This window comes from Oncorhynchus kisutch, linkage group LG11, assembly GCF_002021735.2.
Source record: "Oncorhynchus kisutch isolate 150728-3 linkage group LG11, Okis_V2, whole genome shotgun sequence".
NCBI classification, from domain to species: Eukaryota; Metazoa; Chordata; class Actinopteri; order Salmoniformes; family Salmonidae; genus Oncorhynchus; species Oncorhynchus kisutch.
Window position 1 is genome coordinate 91,245,535 of NC_034184.2, and position 19,965 is coordinate 91,265,499.

The 19,965-nt window shown below is 43.4% G+C and overlaps 1 protein-coding gene across 1 annotated transcript in view; it reads right to left on the reverse strand.

The window, feature by feature from the left end:
* Window positions 1-19,610, reverse strand: part of mbtps2 (membrane-bound transcription factor peptidase, site 2) — a 78,915-nt gene extending 59,305 nt beyond the window's left edge. Inside the window, exons 1-5 of the mRNA XM_031836485.1 lie at window positions 19,397-19,610; window positions 11,536-11,684; window positions 11,083-11,221; window positions 10,870-10,973; window positions 3,339-3,466 (exon numbers count right to left, since the gene is read on the reverse strand). Of these exons, the coding sequence (XP_031692345.1) occupies window positions 3,339-3,466; window positions 10,870-10,973; window positions 11,083-11,221; window positions 11,536-11,684; window positions 19,397-19,471 (595 nt within the window). The 5' untranslated portion in view covers window positions 19,472-19,610. The remainder of the gene's footprint in view (window positions 1-3,338; window positions 3,467-10,869; window positions 10,974-11,082; window positions 11,222-11,535; window positions 11,685-19,396) is intronic.
* Between the last annotated feature and the right edge of the window lie 355 nt (window positions 19,611-19,965).

Sequence of the window (19,965 nt, forward strand, 5' to 3'; positions counted from 1 at the left end):
CTCTGTCGCACGCTGGGTATGTACATAGTCAACGGTAGGCTTCGAGGGGACTCCTATGGTAGGTACACCTATAGCTCATCTCTTGGCAGTAGTACTGTAGACTACTTTATCACTGACCTCAACCCAGAGTCTCTCAGAGCGTTCACAGTCAGCCCACTGACACCCCTATCAGACCACAGCAAAATCACAGTCTACTTAAACAGAGCAATACTCAATCATGAGGCATCAAAGCCAAAGGAACTGAGTAACATTAAGAAATGCTATAGATGGAAGGAATGCAGTTTGGAAACCTACCAAAAAACAATTAGGCAACAACAAATTCAATCCCTCTTAGACAATTTCCTGCGTAAAATGTTCCACTGTAATAGTGAAGGTGTAAACTTGGCAGTAGAAAATCTTAACAGTATATTTGACCTCTCAGCTTCCCTATCAAATCTAAAAATCTCAAATAGAAAACCGAAGAAAATTAACAATAATGACAAATGGTTTGATGAAGAATGCAAAAATCTAAGAAAGAAATTGAGAAACCTGTCCAACCAAAAACATAGAGACCCGGAAAACCTGAGTCTACGCCTTCACTATGGTGAATCACTAAAACAATACAGAAATACACTACGGAAAAAGAAGGAACAGCATGTCAGAAATCAGCTCAATGCAATTGAAGAATCCATAGACTCTAACCACTTCTGGGAAAATTGGAAAACACTAAACAAACAACAACACGAAGAATTATCTATCCAAAATGGAGATGTATGGGTAAACCACTTCTCCAAACTTTTTGGCTCTATAACAAAGAATAAAGAGCAAAAACATATACATGATCAAACACAGATTTTAGAATCAACTATTAAAGACTACCAGAACCCACTGGATTCTCCAATTACATTGAAAGAGTTACAGGACAAAATAAAAACCCTCCAACCCAAAAAGGCCTGTGGTGTTGATGGTATCCTCAATGAAATGATCAAATATACAGACAACAAATTCCAATTGGCTATACTAAAACTCTTTAACATCATACTTAGCTCTGGCATCTTCCCCAATATTTGGAACCAAGGACTGATCACCCCAATCCACAAAAGTGGAGACAAATTTGACCCCAATAACTACCGTGGAATATGTGTCAACAGTAACCTTGGGAAAATCCTCTGCATTATTATTAACAGCAGACTCGTACATTTCCTCAATGAAAACAATGTACTGAGTAAATGTCAAATTGGCTTTTTACCAAATTACCGTACAACAGACCACGTATTCACCCTGCACACCCTAATTGACAATCAAACAAACCAAAACAAAGGCAAAGTCTTCTCATGCTTTGTTGATTTCAAAAAAGCCTTCGACTCAATCTGGCATGAGGGTCTGCTATACAAACTGATGGAAAGCGGTGTTGGGGGTAAAACATACGACATTATAAAATCCATGTACACAAACAACAAGTGTGCGGTTAAAATTGGCAAAAAACACACACATTTCTTCACACAGGGTCGTGGGGTTAGACAGGGATGCAGCTTAAGCCCCACCCTCTTCAACATATATATCAACGAATTGGCGAGGGCACTAGAAAAGTCTGCAGCACCCGGCCTCCCCCTGCTAGAATCCGAAGTCAAATGTCTGCTGTTTGCTGATGATCTGGTGCTTCTGTCACCAACCAAGGAGGGCCTACAGCAGCACCTAGATCTTATGCACAGATTCTGTCAGACCTGGGCCCTGACAGTAAATCTCAGTAAGACCAAAATAATGGTGTTCCAAAAAAGGTCCAGTCACCAGGACCACAAATACAAATTCCATCTAGACACTGTTGCCCTAGAGCACACAAAAAACTATACATACCTTGGCCTAAACATCAGCACCACAGGTAACTTCCACAAAGCTGTGAACAATCTGAGAGACAAGGCAAGAAGGGCATTCTATGCCATCAAAAGAAACATAAATTTCAATATACCAATTAGGATTTGGCAAAAAATACTTGAATCAGTCATAGAGCCCATTGCCCTTTATGGTTGTGAGGTCTGGGGTCCGCTCACCAACCAAGACTTCACAAAATGGGACAAACACCAAATTGAGACTCTGCATGCAGAATTCTGCAAAAATATCCTCAGTGTACAACGTAGAACACCAAATAATGCATGCAGAGCAGAATTAGGCCGATACCCACTAATTATCAAAATCCAGAAAAGAGCTGTTAAATTCTACAACCACCTAAAAGGAAGCGATTCACAGACCTTCCATAACAAAGCCATCACCTACAGAGAGATGAACCTGGAGAAGAGTCCCCTAAGCAAGCTGGTCCTGGGGCTCTGTTCACAAACACACACTACAGAGCCCCAGGACAGCAGCACAATTAGACCCAACCAAATCATGAGAAAACAAAAAGATAACTACTTAACACATTGGAAAGAATTAACAAAAAAACAGAGCAAACTAGAATGCTATTTGGCCCTACACAGAGAGTACACAGCGGCAGAATACCTGACCACTGTGACTGACCCAAAATTAAGGAAAGCCTTGACTATGTACAGACTCAGTGAGCATAGCCTTGCTATTGAGAAAGGCCGCCGTAGGCAGACTTGGCTCTCAAGAGAAGACAGGCTATGTGCTCACTGCCCACAAAATGAGGTGGAAACTGAGCTGCACTTCCTAACCTCCTGCCCAATGTATGACCATATTAGAGAGACATATTTCCCTCAGATTACACAGATCCACAAAGAATTCGAAAACAAATCCAATTTTGAAAAACTCCCATATCTACTGGGTGAAATTCCACAGTGTGCCATCACAGCAGCAAGATTTGTGACCTGTTGCCACGAGAAAAGGGCAACCAGTGAAGAACAAACACCATTGTAAATACAACCCATATTTATGCTTATTTATTTTATCTTGTGTCCTTTAACCATTTGTACATTGTTAGAACACTGTATATATATATATATATATATAATATGACATTTGTAATGTCTTTACTGTTTTAACTTCTGTATGTGTAATGTTTACTGTTAATTTTTGTTGTTTTTCACTTTATATATTCACTTTGTATGTTGTCTACCTCACTTGCTTTGGCAATGTTAACACATGTTTCCCATGCCAATAAAGCCCTTGAATTGAATTGAATTGAATTGAATTGAGAGAGAGAGAGAGACAGAGAGGCATGTTTTGAAGATGGTTAGTTAAAACGTGTTCACCGTTAGAGAGTGGTATCGTAGTGATCACCTGCCAAGTGGTTGAACAGATTTGATTCAACATGAACAGAAAACAACGGACAATGTTCTGGTTAGAGGACCCAATAGTACACACGCTCTCTTAGTTGAGATGTGTGTCTGAATGTGTGAGAATCTTACCTGCACAGAAGATGCGTAGCTGTTGGGCAGGTGAGATGAGGTTGAGGTGTGTGGTGAAGAGATCTACGAAAGCTCCGGGATACACCACAAACACAAACACACCGAAACCATTCACACGTACCTGCTCCCTACACACACACACACACACACACACACACACACACTTTCTATTTTAAAGGTTCCATTTTTTCATGTGTACAACATCTAAAAACCTGAATCACAATACTGAGAACGTTTACATTTCTAAAAGGAGATATTTTGTGTTTTTTGAAGAAATATAATTTTTTTTTCTCAGAGCTCCCGTACTACACAACGACGATGAGGAAGTGAATCGCTGGTAGGTGAAAGTTTTAAAAAATATTATTTTCTTAAACATTTGAATTATTTTATTTGCTATGTGAAGTGATGGGGTGTAAAATGGACTTTAATCTCAAATGTTACTTAATCCTTGTAGTCTGGTGCATATTTGTTTTTATCTCAGTTCAGTCACAGCATGGTCCAGTTAGTCACTCAGTTCAGTCACAGCATGGTCCAGTTAGTCACTCAGTTCAGTCACAGCATGGTCCAGTTAGTCACTCAGTTCAGTCACAGCATGGTCCAGTTAGTCACTCAGTTCAGTCACAACATGGTCCAGTTAGTCACTCAGTTCAGTCACAGCATGGTCCAGTTAGTCACTCAGTTCAGTCACAGCATGGTCCAGTTAGTCACTCAGTTCAGTCACAGCATGGACAGAGTCGTGACTCAGTTCAGTCACAGCATGGTCCAGTTAGTGACTCAGTTCAGTCAAAGCATGGTCCAGTTAGTGACTCAGTTCAGTCAAAGCATGGTCCAGTTAGTCACTCAGTTCAGTCACAGCATGGTCCAGTTAGTGACTCAGTTCAGTCAAAGCATGGTCCAGTTAGTGACTGAGTTCAGTTACAGCATGGTCCAGTTCTTGTCTCTGTCCCAGTTCAGTCAGCGTTAGTGACTCAGTTCAGTCATGGCCCAGTTAATGACTCAGATCAGTTATAGCATGGTCAGAGTTAGTGACTCAGTTCAGACACAGCATGGTCAGAGTTAGTGACTCAGTTCAGTAACAGCATGGTCAGAGTCGTGACTCAGTTCAGTCACAGCATGGTCCAGTTAGTGACTCAGTTCAGTCACACAATGGTCGGAGTTAGTGACTCAGTTCAGTCACAGCATGGTCAAGTTCGTGTCTCAGTTCAGTCACAGCATGGTCAGTGACTCAGTTCAGTCAAAGCATGGTCCAGTTAGTGAATCTGTCCCAGTTCAGTTCCAGCATGGTCAAGTTAGTGACTCAGTTCAGTTACAGCATGGTTTGAGTTTGAGTTTATTTTTATTTTTACAGGGACAGTGCACATTAATCAACATTTCAGTAAAAGTGCCGGTTTTAGCCAGCCGGCTAATTTTCAACCGCAGTCCCTGGGCAGGTTATTAAAAACAAATACAATATAGACAATAGCAACATAGAACAAGCAAGACATAGCATACAGACAGAGCAACATAGGACAAGCAATACGTAGCATACAGACAGAGCAACATAAAACAAAAAGCAGCAAGACAAAATTCATTAAAGCAACAAAGTGTTTCCACACCTCACAAGCTACAGACAACATGGAGAGCGGCAACACACAGCTAGGGACCATGTTCACAAATCTGATTGACCTTTAGCCATGTCTTCAAGCATTTTGTGAAAGTGTGATATGTGGTGCAGTTATGTGTGTCTGATGGCAGTGTATTCCAGACATGGGAAGCTCTCACAGAGAATGCAGATTTACTAAAGGTGCTTTTCCTTAGGGGAACTATACAGTCACCTCTCATGGCAGACCTTGTGGATCTGCTGCCATATGTCTGGGTTTTCTGTTTAACAAAAATATTGAGTGGAGGGGGAGCCAGGCCATTGAGGATCTTGAATACAAGACATGCGTCGGTGTATTGCACAAGATTTTCCCAACTCAAGAGCTCATGCTTTCTAAGGATGTGACAATGATGATGGCTATTGGGCTTCCTATCAAGCACTTTGAGAGCCTGTTTGTAGACAGACTGAATAGGTTTTAATGTTGTACAGCAAGCTTGGGCCCAACTAGTCAAGCAGTATGTTAAGTGGGGGAGTATCATAGATTTGAAGTACAGTTTTGCTACCTCTGTAGTCAAACAATTTCGTATAAATCGGAAATTAGCTAGGTTGAATTTGGTTATTTGAATTACCTTTTTCACATGCTTTTTAAAAGAGAGGTTGGAATCAAGTATGATGCCAAGGTACTTAAAATCAGATACCACCTGGAGCTTCTCCCCTGACACATAGACATCTGGCTCAGTAGCATCTGTTGCCCTCTCTGTGAAGAACATGCAAACAGTTTTTTTCACATTGAGATGCAAACACGAGTCACTGAGCCACTTTGTAACCTGGACCATTACAGTAGTGAGTTCTTGTGCAGCTTGTTGTTTGCTCTTTGCATGCACATATATGACTGTATCATCTGCATACATTTGAACTTCTGTCTGTACTGGGTCTGAAGGCAGATCATTAATGTACAGGCTGAACAGGAGGGGCCCCAGTATTGACCCTTGGGGCACGCCCACATCATAGCTACGAGTGTGCGACAGCTCATTGGCAACAGCTCATGGTCCAGTTCGTGTCTCTGTCCCAGTTCAGTTACATCATTGTCCAGTTAGTGACTCAGTTCAGTTACAGCATGGTCCAGTTAGTGACTCAGTTCAGTCAAAGCATGGTCAGAGTTAGTGACTCAGATCAGTTATAGCATGGTCAGTGACTCAGTTCAGTCACAGCATGGTCAGAGTTAGTGACTCAGTTCAGTCACAGCATGGTCAGAGTTAGTGACTCAGTTCAGTCACAGCATCGTCAGCATTAGTGACTCAGTTCAGTTACAGCATGGTCAAGTTCGGGTCTGTCCCAGTTCAGTTACAGCATGGTCCAGTTAGTGACTCAGTTGTCACAGGATGGCCCAGTTAATGACTCAGTTCAGTCACAGGATGGCCCAGTTAATGACTCAGTTCAGATACAGGATGGTCAGAGTTAGTGACTCAGTTCAGTCACAGCATGGTCAGAGTTAGTGACTCAGTTCAGTCACAGCATGGTCAGAGTTAGTGACTCAGTTCAGTCACACAATGGTCGGAGATAGTGACTCAGTTCAGTCACAGCATGGTCAAGTTAGCGACTCAGTTCAGTTACAGCATCGTCAGCATTAGTGACTCAGTTCAGTTACAGCATGGTCAAGTTAGTGACTCAGTTCAGTTACAGCATGGTCCAGTTCGGGTCTCTGTCCCAGTTCAGTTACAGCATTGTCCAGTTAGTGACTCAGTTCAGTCACAGGATGGCCCAGTTAATGACTCAGTTCAGATACAGGATGGTCAGAGTTAGTGACTCAGTTCAGTTCCAGCATTGTCCAGTTAGTGACTCAGTTCAGATACAGCATGGTCAAGTTCGGGTCTGTCCCAGTTCAGTTACAGCATGGTCCAGTTCGGGTCTCTGTCCCAGTTCAGTTACAGCATTGTCCAGTTAGTGACTCAGTTCAGTCACAGGATGGCCCAGTTAATGACTCAGTTCAGATACAGGATGGTCAGAGTTAGTGACTCAGTTCAGTTCCAGCATTGTCCAGTTAGTGACTCAGTTCAGATACAGCATGGTCAAGTTCGGGTCTGTCCCAGTTCAGTTACAGCATGGTCCAGTTAGTGACTCAGTTGTCACAGGATGGCCCAGTTAATGACTCAGTTCAGTCACAGGATGGCCCAGTTAATGACTCAGATCAGTTATAGCATGGTCAGAGTTAGTGACTCAGTTCAGTCACAGCATGGTCAGTGGCTCAGTTCAGTCACAGCATGGTCAGAGTTAGTTACTCAGTTCAGTCAAGGTATGGTCCAGTTAGTGACTCAGTTCAGTGACAGCATGGTCAGAGTTAGTGACACAGTTCAAACACAGCATGGTCAAGTTAGTGACTCAGTTCAGATACAGCATGGTCCAGTTCGTGTCTCTGTCCTAGTTCAGTTACAGCATTGTCCAGTTAGTGACTCAGTTCTGTTACAGCATCGTCATCGTTAGTGACTCAGTTCAGTTAAAGCATGGTCAGAGTTAGTGACTCAGTTCAGTTACAGCATGGTCCAGTTCATGTCTCTGATTCAGTTCAGTTACAGCATGGTCAGAGTCGTGACTCAGTTCAGTCACAGCATGGTCAGAGTCGTGACTCAGTTCAATTAGAGCATGGTCAAGTTAGTGACTCAGTTCAGTTCCAGCATGGTCAAGTTTGTGACTCAGTTCAGTTACAGCATGGTCCAGTTAGTGACTCAGTTCAGTTCCAGCATGGTCAAGTTTGTGACTCAGTTCAGTTACAGCATGGTCCAGTTAGTGACTCAGTTCAGTTACAGCATGGTCAGAGTTAGTGACTCAGTTCAGTCACAGCATGGTCAGAGTTAGTGACTCGGTTCAGTCAAAGCATGGTCCAGTTAGTGACTCAGTTCAGTTACAGCATGGTCCAGTTAGTGACTCAGTTCAGTTACAGCATGGTCAGAGTTAGTGACTCAGTTCAGTAACAGCGTGGCTAAGTTAGTGACTCAGTTCAGTCACAGCATGGTCAGAGTTAGTGACTCAGTTCAGTCACAGCATGGCCAGAGTTAGTGACTCGGTTCAGTCAAAGCATTGACCCGTTAGTGACTCAGTTCAGTCAAAGCATGGTCCAGTTAGTGACTCAGTTCAGTTACAGCATTGTCCAGTTAGTGACTCAGTTCAGTTACAGCATGGTCCAGTTAGTGACTCAGTTCAGTTACAGCATGGTCCAGTTAGTGACTCAGTTCAGTCACAGCATGGTCAGAGTTAGTGACTCAGTTCAGTTACAGCATGGTCCAGTTAGTGACTCAGTTCAGTTACAGCATGGTCAATGTTAGTGGCTCAGTTCAGATACAGCATGGTCAGAGTTAGTGACTCAGTTCAGTAACAGCATGGCTAAGTTAGTGACTCAGTTCAGTCACAGCATGGTCAGAGTTAGTGACTCAGTTCAGTCACAGCATGGTCCAGTTAGTGACTCAGTTCAGTTAAAGCATGGTCCAGTTAGTGACTCAGTTCAGTTAAAGCATGGTCCAGTTAGTGACTCAGTTCAGTTAAAGCATGGTCCAGTTAGTGACTCAGTTCAGTTAAAGCATGGTCCAGTTAGTGACTCAGTTCAGTCAAAGCATGGTCCAGTTAGTGACTCAGTTCAGTCAAAGCATGGTCCAGTTAGTGACTCAGTTCAGTCAAAGCATGGTCCAGTTAGTGACTCAGTTCAGTCAAAGCATGGTCCAGATAGTGACTCAGTTCAGTCAAAGCATGGTCCAGATAGTGACTCAGTTCAGTCAAAGCATGGTCCAGATAGTGAATCTGTCCCAGTTCAGTTACAGCATGGTCCAGTTAGTGACTCAGTTCAGTCACAGCATGGTCAGAGTTAGGGACTCAGTTCAGTTACAGCATGGTCAGAGTTAGTGACTCAGTTAAGTTACAGCATGGTCAGAGTTAGTGACTCAGTTCAGTTACAGCATGGTCAGTGTTAGTGACACAGTTCAGACACAGCATGGTCAAGTTAGTGACTCAGTTCAGTTACAGCATGGTCAGCAATTGTGACTCAGTTCAGTCACAGCATGGTCAGAGTTCGTGTCTCAGTTCAGTCACAGCATGGTCAGTGACTCAGTTCAGTCAAAGCATGGTCCAGTTCGTGAATCTGTCCCAGTTCAGTTCCAGCATGGTCCAGTTAGTGGCTCAGTTCAGATACAGCATGGTCATTGTTAGTGGCTCAGTTCAGATACAGCATGGTCAGAGTTAGTGACTCAGTTCAGTCACAGCATGGTCAGAGTTAGTGACTCAGTTCAGTCAAAGCATGGTCCAGTTAGTGACTCAGTTCAGTGACAGCATGGTCAGAGGTAGTGACTCAGTTCAGTAACAGCATGGTCCAGTTAGTGACTCAGTTCAGTCACAGCATGGTCAGAGTTAGTGACTCAGTTCAGTAACAGCATGGCTAAGTTAGTGACTCAGTTCAGTCACAGCATGGTCAGAGTTAGTGACTCAGTTCAGTAACAGCATGGCTAAGTTAGTGACTCAGTTCAGTCACAGCATGGTCAGAGTTAGTGACTCAGTTCAGTAACAGCATGGCTAAGTTAGTGACTCAGTTCAGTTAAAGCATGGTCCAGTTAGTGACTCAGTTCAGTTACAGCATGGTCCAGTTAGTGACTCAGTTCAGTTACAGCATGGTCCAGTTAGTGACTCAGTTCAGTTACAGCATGGTCAGAGTTAGTGACTCAGTTCAGTCACAGCATGGTCAGAGTTAGTGACTCAGTTCAGTCAAAGCATGGTCAGAGTTCGTGTCTCAGTTCAGTTACAGCATGGTCAGAGTTAGTGACTCAGTTCAGTAACAGCGTGGCTAAGTTAGTGACTCAGTTCAGTAACAGCATGGTCAGAGTTAGTGACTCAGTTCAGTCACAGCATGGCCAGAGTTAGTGACTCGGTTCAGTCAAAGCATTGACCCGTTAGTGACTCAGTTCAGTCAAAGCATGGTCCAGTTAGTGACTCAGTTCAGTTACAGCATTGTCCAGTTAGTGACTCAGTTCAGTTACAGCATGGTCCAGTTAGTGACTCAGTTCAGTTACAGCATGGTCCAGTTAGTGACTCAGTTCAGTTACAGCATGGTCAATGTTAGTGGCTCAGTTCAGATACAGCATGGTCAGAGTTAGTGACTCAGTTCAGTAACAGCATTGCTAAGTTAGTGACTCAGTTCAGTCACAGCATGGTCAGAGTTAGTGACTCAGTTCAGTCACAGCATGGTCCAGATAGTGAATCTGTCCCAGTTCAGTTACAGCATGGTCCAGTTAGTGACTCAGTTCAGTCACAGCATGGTCAGAGTTAGTGACTCAGTTCAGTTACAGCATGGCTCAGTTAGTGACTCAGCTCAGTTACAGCATCGTCCAGTTAGTGAATCTGTCCCAGTTCAGTTCCAGCATGGTCCAGTTAGTGACTCAGATCAGTTAAAGCATGGTCCAGATAGTGAATCTGTCCCAGTTCAGTTCCAGCATGGTCCAGTTAGTGACTCAGTTCAGTCACAGCATGGTCCAGTTAGTGAATCTGTCCCAGTTCAGATACAGCATGGTCAGAGTTAGTGACTCAGTTCAGTCACAGCATGGTCCAGTTGGTGACTCAGTTCAGTCACAGCATGGTCCAGGTGGCGACTCAGTTCAGTCACAGCATGGTCCAGTTGGTGACTCAGTTCAGTCACAGCATGGTCCAGTTGGTGACTCAGTTCAGTCACAGCATGGTCCAGTTGGTGACTCAGTTCAGTCACAGCATGGTCCAGTTAGTGTCTCTGTCCCAGATCAGTTACAGCCTGGGCAAAGTTGGTGACTAAGTTCAGTCACAGCACGGCTCAGTTAGTGACTCAGTTCAGTCACAGCATGGTCAGAGTTAGTGACTCAGTTCAGTCACAGCATGGTCAGAGTTAGTGACTCAGTTCAGTCACATCAGGTCCCAGTTAGTGTGTGTGTGTGTGATACATCTTACCTTATTGCTGCCACGGCATGGCCCAGTTCGTGTATGACCCCACTGACCAGCAAAGCAGAGAAGAAGTAGGCCAGCTGGCTGACTGGCAGGTTGATACCTGGGACCTGCACACACACAGGAGTCAGTACACAGACACAGACACAGACAGACACAGACAGACACACACAGACACACACAGACACACACAGACACACACACGTTCTTTGTACGTACCACCACCTGTAGTGTTTGTTGATTGGCTCCCTGAGGGTGGTCTGATGTCATCTGATGGACAGTCTGCTGCAGGGTTCTAATTAGCAGCACCACCGAACCACACATAGACACCAGCCCAAACACTAGACCACTGGTAAACCTACACACACACACACACACACACAATTGTGGAACCGGGAACCGAGGGAATTAGGGTTAAGAGGGGTCAGGGATAAGAAGTCAGGTCTTACCAGAGGGAGAGTGTGTGAGGGTTAGAGGACAAGGGTTAGAGGTCAGGTCTTACCAGATGTAGAGGGCATGAGGGTTAAGGGTCAGGTCTTATCATAGGTAGTGTGCGTGAGGGTTAGAGGCCAGGTCTTACCAGAGGAAGAGGGCATGTGGGTTAAGGGTCAGGTCATATCATAGGTAGTGTGCGTGAGGGTTAGAGGCCAAGGGTCAGAGGTCAGGTCTTACCAGAGGTAGAGGGCGTGTGGGTTGATGCGAGCGCAGCGTGAGAAGAGGCGGTTGAAGAGGGAGGTCTGCCAGCGGATGTGGAACGGAGAGAGAGACAGACCCTTTGACCCTAGCCACATCTCATAACAATGACCATATGACTCAGACAACTGAGGGAGAGGAGAGAGGACGTGTTACCTCTGCCCCGACACACATATCAAATACATTTGATTTTTTCAAATGTATGTTTTAGCACAATATTCCAAATACCAGTATCACAAGAATAAAGGTTTTGTTCTTTAAATTGGTTTATTTAACCTTTATTTAACCAGGTAAGCAAGTTGAGAACAAGTTCTCATTTACAACTGCGGCCTGGCCAAGAGGCCAAGATAAAGAAAAACAGTGCAACAAACAAGAGTTACACATGGAATAAACAAGCATACAGTCAATAACAAAATAGAAACAAAATGAAGTTGTTGGCTTTGGGGATGACCAGTGAGATATACCTGCTGGACTACGGGTGAGTGTTGTTATCGTGACCAGTGAGATATACCTGCTGGACTACGGGTGAGTGTTGTTATCGTGACCAGTGAGCTGAGATAAGGCGGAGCTTTACCTAGCATAGACTTGTAGATGACCTGGAGCCACTGGGTCTGGCGCCTAATATGTAAGGAGGGCCAGCCGACTAGAGCATACAGGTCGTGGGTGGGTGGTATAAGGGGCTTTGGTAAAAAAAACGGATGGCACTGTGATAGACTGCATCCAGTTTGCTGAGTAGAGTGTTGGAAGCTATTTTGTAGATGACATCGCCGAAGTCGAGGATCGGTAGAATAGTCAGTTTTATTAGGGTAAGTTAGGCGGCGTGAGTGAAGGAGGCTTTGTTGCGAAATAGAAAGCCAATTTTAGATTTCATTTAGGATTGGAGATGTTTAATATGAGTCTGGAAGGAGAGTTTACAATCTAAACAGACACCTAGGTATTTGTAGTTGTCCACATATTCTAGGTCAGAACCGTCCAGGGAAGTGATGCTAGTCGGGCGGGCGGGTGCGGACAGCGAACGGTTGAAAAGCATGCATTTGGTTTTACTATAGTTTAAGAGCAGTTGGAGGCTACGGAAGGAGAGTTGTATGGCATTGAAGCTCGTTTGGAGAAAGTTAAGAGTGTCCAAAGAAGGGCCAGATGTATACAGAATGGTGTTGTCTGCGTAGAGGTGGATCAGGGAATCACCCGCAGCAAGAGCGATATCATTAATATATACAGAGAAAAGAGTCGGCCCAAGAATTGAACCCTGTGGCACCCCCAGAGAGACTGCCAGAGGTCCGGACAACAGGCCCTCCAATTTGACACACTGAACTCTATCTGAGAAGTAGTTGGTGAACCAGGCGAGGCAGTCATTTGAGAAACCAAGGCTGTTGAGTCTGCCGATAAGAATACGGTGATTGACAGAGTTGAAAGCTTTGGCCAGGTCGATGAAGACTGCTGCACAGTACTATCTTTTATCGATGGCGGTTATGATATCGTTTAGTACCTTGAGCGTGGCTGAGGTGCACCCGTGACCAGCTCGGATACCAGATTGCACAGCGGAGAAGGTACGGTTGGATTCGAAATGGTCAGTGATCTGTTTATTAACTTGGCTTTCGAAGACTTTCGAGAGGCAGGGCAAGATGTATATAGGTCAAAAACAGTTTGGGTCTAGAGTGTCACCTCCTTTGATTAGGTGGATGACCGCGGCAGAGACATCTCAACTCCTCAAATCGCACACAGAGCAGACACTATTAGAACCAGAGACATCTCAACTCCTCAAATCGCACACAGAGCAGACACTATTAGAACCAGAGACATCTCAACTCCTCAAATCGCACACAGAGCAGACACTATTAGAACCAGAGACATCTCAACTCCTCAAATCGCACACAGAGCAGACACTATTAGAACCAGAGACATCTCAACTCCTCAAATCGCACACAGAGCAGACCCCATTAGAACCAACATTGAATATGGAAAATGAATGCTCAGTTTGTTGGACGCGGCATTATGGTAACATGTACCGCTAGAAGCATTTTACCCAAAGACTGTATTACCAGCTGTATAGTTTTATAAATGTGCAATAAGCATGAAACAATTATATAAGGAATTGGCAAGTTCTTCTCATTGTGAAAAATAAGGTAGGCCACTTGATTTCAACACTTGAACAAAGTGGACTGGATAGCATTCTGTTCAAACAGTTGGAGATGGACAGAAGGGTGTGTTCATAACAATTCAACTGTTCTAACTTGCTATTAAGCAAATACATCCAAGTTGGCAAGACTTTCAATACAAAGACTAGCTGGCTAATCACTAACACGTGGGCTTATGTTTGAGAGACTTGTTTATGAGACCTTGGTTCATTTTCTATAATAATTGCTACAAGGTGTTGGTCATTAGTAGTAGATGTGAATAAAATGATGTGCAAAGTCATTTTCATAGATAGACAGACATGAAAGCGACTATTGCAAAAAAACAGGTAAACTATTTTGATAAAATAATTAAAATTATCAAATGGTTCTTATAGTGGTGGAAGGTTTATACTAAATTTAGCCTAGGTATAAATTCACAAGGCCCGTTTGAAGTGCAGTGTATTTCACCTTAAATTGTACAACTAAGCTTATATAGAGAACACACACACACACAATACAGTTGAAGTCGGAAGTTTACATACACTTAGGTCGGACTTGTTTTTCAACCACTCCACAAATTTCTTGTTAACAAACTATTGTTTTGGCAAGTCGGTTAGGACATCTACTTTGTGCATGACACAAGTCATTTTTCCAACAATTGTTTACAGACAGATTATTTCACTGTATCACAATTCCAGTGGGTCAGAAGTTTACATACACTAAGTTGACTGTGCCTTTAAACAGCTTGGACAATTCCAGAAAATGATGTCATGGCTTTAGAAGCTTCTGATAGGCTAATTGACATAATTTGAGTCAATTGGAGGTGTACCTGTGGATGTATTTCAAGGCCTACCTTCAAACTCTGTGCCTCTTTGCTTGACATCATGAGAAAATCAAAAGAAATCAGCAAAGACTTCAGAAAGAAAACTGTAGACCTCCACAAGTCTGGTTCATCCTTGGGAGCAATTTCCAAATGCCTGAAAGTACCACATTCATCTGTACAAACAATAGTACGCAAGTATAAACACCATGGGACCATGCAGCCATCATACCTCTCCAGAAGGAGATGCTTTCTGTCTCCTAGAGACATGTACTTTGGTGCGAAAAGTGAAAATCAATTCCAGAACAGCAGCAAAGGACCTTGTGAAGACAGGTACAAAAGTATCTATATCCAAAGTAAAACGAGTCCTATGAGATGATATATAAAACAACGCAAGATTCAAGACTTTGTGCTTTTCAGCTAAAATTATTATCTAGAATTCTTGCCAACAAAATGTTGAATATTTGTGGCATAAAATCATCGAAGCTCTGCAGATTTTGTTCCGAGGATACAGAATCAATAGACCATTTATTTTCGTATTGTTCTCAGGCAGCCGGTTTCTGGTCTCTGGTCTCAGGTTCAGGAATGGCTGAAAATGCATAGCATTGATCTAAAATTGACACTAGAAAAAGTATTTATCTTCAACTCTGTAGATTCTATTCAATTAGATAGATTGAAATTGTACGGTAAATATCAAAGCATAGTTGAAAGATATGTGTTGCGTAGAAACCCGAAGAGGGTGGCCAGCAGAGATAGAGTGTTTTTACAACTAATCCGGTTTGCCTGAGGCTGATGCCGTGCAGGTGTTTGTACACATGCATATACACACAAATAAACACATACAAGAACACACATACATGCAACAGTGCTAGACATACACACAAACATATACAGTAGGCTGTTATGATTTTAGTTGTCCTTTGTTTTACATTTATTTTGTTTTATTATTTTTGCATTGTTTGCTGTTTTCTCCTGTCTTTTCCTTTTTTCTCTTTAGTTCATTCTCTTGGTTGTTGGTGCATTGGGGGGGGGGGTTCTTGGGGGTGGGGAATGGAATTAATTGTATTTTTTATTGTCCTCGGGGAGGACTGTGGGAGGGATCTCGACTGGTTGAGGGACAGCTATTGGGGAACTGTGGGGGGGGGGGATCTTGGAGGGTTTGGGTTTCACAAGATTGTAATCATGAAAAAGGAAACTATGACATATTTCATATCACTATCATGCACACGCACCCTCACACTTAAGGATGGCTCTGTTGCAGAAAGACTGATTAATGTTTGATAGTGTCTTGATGCTGTATTGTTTGTCCTTCATGTTCTAATACTTTAATGTTAACCCTTCCTTGTGTTTTTTGTAATAAAAAAATAATAACAAATAAATAAACGATTCCTATATCAACATAAGCTGAGAGGCCACTGCAAGATAGAAGCCACTGCTCCAAAACCATTATGAAAAAGCCAGACTACAGTTTGCAACTGCACATGGGGACAAAGATTGTACTTTTTGGAGAAATGTCCTCTGGTCTGATGAAACAAAAATAGAACCGTTTGGCCATAACGTTATGTTTAGAGGAAAAAGGGGGAGCTTGCAAACCGACGAACACCATCCCAACTGTGAAGCACGGGGGTGGCAACATCATGTTGTGGGGGTGCTGGTGCTATAGGAGGTACTGGTGCACTTCACAAAATAGATGGCATCATGAGGGAGGGAAATGATGTGGATATATTGAAGCAACATCTCAAGACATCAGTCAGGAAGTTAAAGATTGGTCGCAAATGGGTCTTCCAAATGGACAATGACCCCAACCATACTTCCAAAGTTGTGTCAAAATGGCTTAAGGACAACAAAGTCAAGGTATTGGAGAGGCCATCACAAAGTTCTGACCTCAATCCCATAGAAAATTTGTGGGCAGAACTGAAAAAGGGTGTGCGAGCAAGGAGGCCTACAAACCTGACTCAGTTACACCAGCTCGGTCAGGAGGTATGGGCCAAAATTCACCTTACTTATTGTGGGAAGCTTATGGAATGCTACTTGAAACGTTTGACCCAAGTTAAACAATTTAAAGGCAATGCTACCAAATACCAATTGAGTGTATGTAAACTTCTGACCCACTGGGAATGTGATGAAATAAATAAAAGCTGAAATAAATCATCCTCTACTGTTATTCTGACATTTATTTTCTTAAAATAAAGAGGTGATCCTAACTGTCCTTTACTAGGATTAAATGTCAGGAATTGTGAAAAACTGAGTTTAAATGTATTTGGCTAAGGTTTATGTAAACTTCCGACTTCAACTGTATATACAGTGAATCGACCATATGTTTGAAAAAAATGTAGATATGATTTTTAGGCCATACCACTACCATTTACACCGATCGTGCTAGCCCCTGTACGCACACCGATCGTGCTAGCCCCTGTACGCACACCGATCGTGCTAGCCCCTGTACGCACACCGATCGTGCTAGCCCCTGTACGCACACCGATCGTGCTAGCCCCTGTACGCACACCGATCGTGCTAGCCCCTGTACGCACACCGATCGTGCTAGCCCCTGTACGCACACCGATCGTGCTAGCCCCTGTACGCACACCGATCGTGCTAGCCCCTGTACGCACACCGATCGTGCTAGCCCCTGTACGCACACCGATCGTGCTAGCCCCTGTACGCACACCGATCGTGCTAGCCCCTGTACGCACACCGATCGTGCTAGCCCCTGTACGCACTGATAGTCCTAGCCCCTACAGGACTGTAACTACCCATTGGATATCACGAAATTGGGGATAAAAAGGGGCACAAAAAAAAAAATCATAAAAGAAAGTGATTTTGAGGTAAAAAAAAACCTGAAGACAAAAACTTGGGTTAATCAGTCTTTTTGCTGTGGTATCAAGTATTGATTTTTCCAATTCTGCCCTCTAGAGGATTTAGCAGAAAATTACAAATGGCATTGAAATCTGCAATAAATAAATGTTGTACTTTATTTTAAGTCTCTTTTTGCACTTTAACAGCTACAATAAATCTATCCAAATCAACGTAACAATCTAAAACTTTCTCGTCACATGCGCCAAGTACAACAAGTGTAGACTTTACCATGAAATGCTTAGTGACAAGCCCTTAACCAACAGTGTAGACCTTACCGTGACATGCTTACTGACAAGCCCTTAACCAACAGTGCAGTTCAAGAAAGAGTTAAGAAAATATTTTCTAGATAAACTAAAGTAAATTATAGAAAACACAATGACATAACAATAACGAGGCTATATACAGGGGGTACCGAGTCAATGTGCGGTGGTTCAGGTTAGTAATGAGGCTATATACAGGGGGTACCAGTACTGAGTCAATGTGCAGGGGTTCAGGTTAGTAATGAGGCTATATACAGGGGGTACCAGTACTGAGTCAATGTGCGGTGGTTCAGGTTAGTAATGAGGCTCTATACAGAGGGTACCAGTACTGAGTCAATGTGCAGGGGTTCAGGTTACTAATGAGGCTCTATACAGGGGGTACCAGTACTGAGTCAATGTGCAGGGTTCAGGTTAGTAATGAGGCTCTATACAGGGGGTACCAGTACTGAGTCAATGTGCGGTGGTTCAGGTTATTAATGAGGCTCTATACAGGGGGTACCAGTACTGAGTCAATGTGCAGGGTTCAGGTTAGTCGAGGTAATTTGTACATGGAGGTAGGGGTGAAGTGGCTATGCATAGATAATAAACAGAGAGTAGCAGCAGTGTAGGCTCTATACAGGGGGTACCAGTACTGAGTCAATGTGCAGGGTTCAGGTTAGTCGAGGTAATTTGTAAATGTAGGTAGTGACTATGCATAGATAATAAACAGAGAGTAGCAGCAGTGTACAAAACAAATGGAGGGGGGGGGGGGGGGGGGGGTAAATGTAAATAGTCCAGTGGCCATTTGATTAGTTGTTCAGCAGTCTGATGGCTAGAAGCTGATAAGGAGCCATTTGGTCCTAGACTTGGCGCTCCGGTACCGCCTGCCGTCTCCTGAGCGGGAAAAGGTGTTGTGCCCTCTTCACGACTGTCTTGGTGTGTTTGGACCATGATAGTTATTTTGACTATAAACACAAGGGCATGCTAATTTAATAGATGGCTAGTCATCATTGGCCTGGTTCTGTATGGAGGCACATTATGGAACACTAACGAAATGGTGCAACCAACTGAAAAGGTTGGTAGCACAGTAGTAATGTTACGGTTGTTTCCAAAGCTCCGAGGCATGCATCGACATTGCTAAGCAGTTTCATTCGAAACAGTGTGCTGATGCTTGTATCACTTTATCAGAAATACGTGATCAATGACGTGCGATGCTTATTTTTCTCGAACAACCACCTGATTGGTTTGGTATTGGTTTGGTAGAAGATAAAAGGCTACTGGCATGTGCGACGTCATTTATAATAATTTGGCTATTCTAAATTATTTTGACCAGCAGGTGCGACTAGCCCCTATATAGCAGTGTCCCAAACACCATTGCTGAGTCCAAACTAGCCCCTGGCCTTACCCAGGATGGGAAAACGCCAGTCCTTTGAGGCCTAATTGGTGTCACACTTTAACCCCAGCTAATAATCAACGAATCATGATCTTCAGTTAAGAATGCAATTAGTTAATCAGCTGTGTTTGTTCGGGATGTGGAACACCGCTCTGACCCCCGGGGACTGGAGTTGACCATCTCAGGTAACACATTCTGCGGTGTCAGATGGAAACGTATCGTAATAGTGAACTGGTTAGTTAACGTTAGCTAGCTAACTACCTCGTATAAGTAAAATATAACAGCAGGTTAATTACATAACAATCTCGTTAGATCGAGTCTGTCGTGCAGATAACTTGGTCGATGGACCGGATCTAATGACTACCGTTAGCGAGCATATAGTCAGTAAAACATTACAACACCGGGATCGTAACATTACCTTCAGAAGCACGTCTGTTAGATAGACGAAGCACCAGCCGCACAAAACACACACCACGAGCGGCACGGGAATCATGACGAGAGAAAGAGCAGACACATATAGGGGGGAGAAGAAATATAACACACTCAATCTCTACACGGTTACAGACAAGCTCATCATCTTCCCCACTGTGCGACGCCACTTCCGGGACGATGACGCAAGGCCAGAGCAGTCGATAAGGTCAGACAGTAAAGTGTAGAATGATCGTCCGGGTAAATGCCAGTGTGGTGCCGAAAATCTCCCCCTTCCCGTGAAACCGCACACACTCAGATCTTCATTGGTGCGACTTGCTTGATCGTTGAAATTTCTGCTCTTCACTCCGTTGTCAGTTTAGCCAACATTTCACTTATCTTAGAAAGCATTTTTGTCAATGATCACGTTAGGCTGCGTTGCATTTTATTTTTATGGCGGTTTGATCGCGGGGGAGGGACTAGTAATGTCTGCAGTTTTCGGTTTGGTTATTTGTTTCAAGTGTATTAGTCTATAAATACATCTATTTGTCAAAATTCTTCATCTCTCCCAAGTCTTAT